This window comes from Salvelinus sp. IW2-2015, unplaced genomic scaffold, assembly GCF_002910315.2.
Source record: "Salvelinus sp. IW2-2015 unplaced genomic scaffold, ASM291031v2 Un_scaffold987, whole genome shotgun sequence".
NCBI classification, from domain to species: domain Eukaryota; kingdom Metazoa; phylum Chordata; class Actinopteri; order Salmoniformes; family Salmonidae; genus Salvelinus; species Salvelinus sp. IW2-2015.
In genome coordinates this window covers 228847-232913 of record NW_019942673.1, presented here as the reverse complement: position 1 = coordinate 232913, position 4067 = coordinate 228847, and the positions used below count along the sequence as shown (strand labels likewise).

The window sequence follows — 4067 nt, the reverse complement described above, 5'->3', positions numbered from 1 at the left end:
TCTCAGGAGCGCTGCGAGCTCACTACACATACAGCATGTTCAGGCAAACCAGAGATAAGGACGGGAGGTTCTCGTTGGAAGTCCATGACTAACCTGGAGAAGCAGCCGTACTACGAGGAGCAGGCCAGGCTGAGCAAGCAGCACCTGGAGAAGTACCCGGACTACAAGTACAAACCCCGGCCCAAACGAACCTGTCTGGTGGACGGGAAGAAGCTGAGGATTGGAGAGTACAAGGCCATTATGAGGAACCGCCGGCAGGAGATGAGACAGTACTTCACTGTGGGGTGAGTGAGTAACCAACCAAAACCACACACACACTTCGACTGTGGGATAAAGTATTTCCTCATAAGGAGTTTTTTCAAAGAGTTTTCCCTTACCGTTGTGTAACTTCTCTTTGTGGTCTGGGTTTACTAAGCACGTTTTGTTGACTGTAAAAATAGCTGTAGGAATGCATCTGATGGATTTTGTTTTATTCATCCAGATTTCTACATTATATTGTGTTATTATACTGTATTAACTGTTGTGTTGTGGTTTTCTCCAGACAACAGGCCCAGCTGCCCTTGTCCTCGGCGGGCGTGGTGTACCCAGGTGCCCTCTCCATGGCAGGCTTGCCCTCCCCCCAGATGCCCTCGGAGCACTCCTCACTGTCCAGTAGCCCCGAGCCCGCCGCCCCACCCCTCCAGACCCCCTACCATCCCAGCCTCAAGGGAGACGAGACCCGAGTCAAACAGGAGGCTCTGCGATTGGACGACAGTAACGGTGATGCGTACGACGACTTTGATTATGAGGACGAGGAGGGAGATTATGGAAGCGATAACGACAACCACCAATAATCTGGACGCAGAGCCAATCAGAATCAGTTACCACGCTTCTTGCTGGAAACAACCCTGTCCGTCCACCAATCCTGAGAGACTATCCGTCCCTTATATCCAATCACATTCAATGTCACAAACCTCGCCCTCCTTTACCACTCAACCAACAAGGACTCTGGGATCTCAGAGCCAAGCCCCTCCCATTGGAATCTCGATACCAGCAACYGACCAATCAAATCAAGCACAGGACCTGTCACTCACACTGACTGTTACACAGACTGGAGTCTAGGAGGAGACGAGTTGATTGCCGTGACTTCTGCTGAGTACTACACAGTACTACAGCGGACTAACAAAGTACTACGAAGTACTACAGAGTACTAGAGTATTACTGCTGTGTACGCCATAGAGGCAAGATGAGATACACATTATGTCATGAGTAAGCTACGATATGAGGAGAAAACACCGAAAAAACAACCTTTCAGACCAGTTTGACTTCAAAGAGAATTTTTTTTTTTTAAACAGCAGGCCTGTCAGTTGATTAAAGATACACTTTAAAATGGCCGACCTGTTTGTTTATAAAAGAGACACTTTTAAAACAGCTTTTTTTTTTCTTGGTTCTATGATGTTCTCACTCAGGTACACGGTGCCAACAAGTGGCTTGTGAATGTGATTTGTTGTTTTTGTGCTACAGTTTTAATAATAGATACAAAATAGACATTTTTCCCTTTTCATTGTAAAGCACCTGACAGAAGTCAAAGCAAAACTTTTATTTAGAATTCTTCTTCTTTCTTCAACTCTGCAGTGTACTGTCAGCAGATATCCTCTGTGTGTGTGACTCCCCTTATGAGAGTCAAAATGGGAAAGTCCAGTCAAGGCCACCGCCATGTGTTGGACAKTGAGGACCGGCTCACTTCAGGGGACTGTGGGGGGGACCTCAGTCTCTCATCATGGGTCAGCTTGGACAGTACTGTGTAATGAGACAATCTCCCACCAACCCTCTCGTTCTTTTACCTTTTCTTTGGCTTTCCTTTTTATTCTGATCATGAGGACTTTGGGTACTTTTGGAAGGTACAAACAAGGGTTTATTTTAGATATGAAACACCCCCTTGTATGTGTGTGAGAGTGTGTGTAAGCAAGCTCGCTGTGCATGTGTGTGTGTGTGTTTAGTCTGTGTGAGCTGGTTTAGTCATCACTAGGCAATAGATCCCAGAACTCTGTCCCTTTCCAAGACAAACAGAAACACTGGAGTTTCCCCTGTGAGCCCCCAGTACTTCAGTATCCTGGTGTATAGAGACAGAGAAAGCCCTATTCCTGGTGTACAGAGACAGAGAAAGCCCTATGACTCTCTTGTACACTCACACACACATCCCCAAGCCCCAGTTCCCCAATCGAAACCCCATAACAAGTCTACTCCGCTGCCAACTGATCCAGCCAGCACCACAAGCCAACAGCTCTTACCCACAACCCAAACCCTCTCATAATACTCCCAACTGATATCACAGAAAGTTGGTGTGTATTTTGTTCTAGAAGTTTGGTGTGTTCTTGCGGGCTTCTACTGGTAGTTTTGAGTATTTGCTGTCTGTCCCCGTTCTGTCCCTCTCTCTGAGAGTTCCCCTYTATGTCCCCMTGTGTCTTACTCTGTCCCYGTCCGTGTCCCCAAAACACGTCATTCTGCTGTTCTTATTGGGAGGAGCTGATCGTTATATCAGCACGTCAGTGTTTCCTTTGTATTTGAATACTGTATTTTATYATTTTTATTCAAACTGCCTCTAGTGTAATAATATTATTAACAATAATTATAATGATGGTCAGCGTTTCTTTAAATTTGAGTAAGTTATGTACAGTATAATTTATTTTGGCCTCTATTGGGTTTATYATGACCAATATGAAACTTCTTCGGTCAATGAAGCATTATTATATTTAGCTGGTTTAGAGTATTTACATCTAATGTTGTCCTTTAACTTTTTACTTTATTTGCAATTTACATTCTTTGGTTTCTGTTTTTATTTGTTCTGTTTGTTTAGTATTAATCCTATATGGAMGCTGTGTGAGGAGGTGGAGCGACACGGACGGCAGCCAACGAACGGCTGTCGCTCTTCGTGAAGGAGACTGGACTTTCTATTCACTAACTCTCTCCCCATCTGCGTCCCTCAACTTGACAACTTAACCCTTTTATGTCCAAACCCATTTCTAAAAGCACTCGGACTCTGTGTGGTCAGAGAAAAGAAGGTGATTTTTTTTTTTTTGTAATGGTTAATGTATAATGTGAAGTTTCTTCTACTTTTTTCCTTTTATGAAGATAAAAGAAAACGGTTATATTATTCTATTCTATTCTGTTTTCTCTGAACAAAGGAGCGAGACTCCCGTTTACTAGGGTTGCTATTTTCACTGAGATGCCGTGGAACATCGTTGATGCAGGCGGACACAGAGACACACAGACACAGCAGACACACACAAATTATTAGCAGACACAGTTGTGCAAATGTAATTTTTTTAAATCAAATTAGGACATGATCAGAACACACACACATTTGCGACCCATAGGAAAATCTGTGTTTACTTTGCCTATCCAACAATGTTCTACAACATAACCTGACATTCAGTAAGATGACCTGTCATATCTATGTGACTCCAGAACTCTGGGGACTTTACTTTGTTTTAGCTCCACACTATGACCTAGCCATTAGCCATGTCCACTCACTCTACAGGTGTGCTGCCAGATAGTGACCCAAGCCCAGTCATGCTTGCTGTAGATGTTTACTCTTACACAATCAATCACAACCATGCCTATTGCCAGATAGTGAGCCTCACAGTCAATCATACTTGGCCATATAGACAACCTCACAATCAGGCCATGGTGAGACCTAATGCTGGAGAAAGGGTGTCCTGTATTCTGGCTGGAAGCTGTAGGTTAGATAAGTAGGCTAGGCAGTGTGGGGAAAAGGAGGGGGTTACAAGTTCAATCATCCCAGCTTGCTAGGTCTGCCACATACTGAGGTATTATACTGTACTTAGGGCCAGGAGTTTTGTGACCTGACCATGTGACCTGACCAGGACAAACCCTTGGCTCTAGTTATACTAATGAATAGAGTCCAACGTTTTTCACGAGCAGGTTGACAGGATGATAGGCCCTAGTGATGTTGGGTGACACAGCGACGATGATGACCATGATCGTGATGAAGATGATGAGAATAATAATGAAGACAATCAAACGTCACGAGTGGGGCTCAAAACAAAGTCAGAGTTAGTCAAAAA

General features: G+C 44.2%; 1 protein-coding gene across 1 annotated transcript in view; it reads left to right on the top strand.

Moving 5' to 3' along the window:
- sox5 (SRY-box transcription factor 5) overlaps positions 1–3684 on the top strand; it is a 144130-nt gene extending 140446 nt beyond the window's left edge. Inside the window, 2 exon segments of the mRNA XM_070438510.1 lie at positions 68–284; positions 542–3684. Of these exon segments, the coding sequence (XP_070294611.1) occupies positions 68–284; positions 542–833 (509 nt within the window). The 3' untranslated portion in view covers positions 834–3684.
- The last annotated feature ends 383 nt before the right edge of the window (positions 3685–4067 follow it).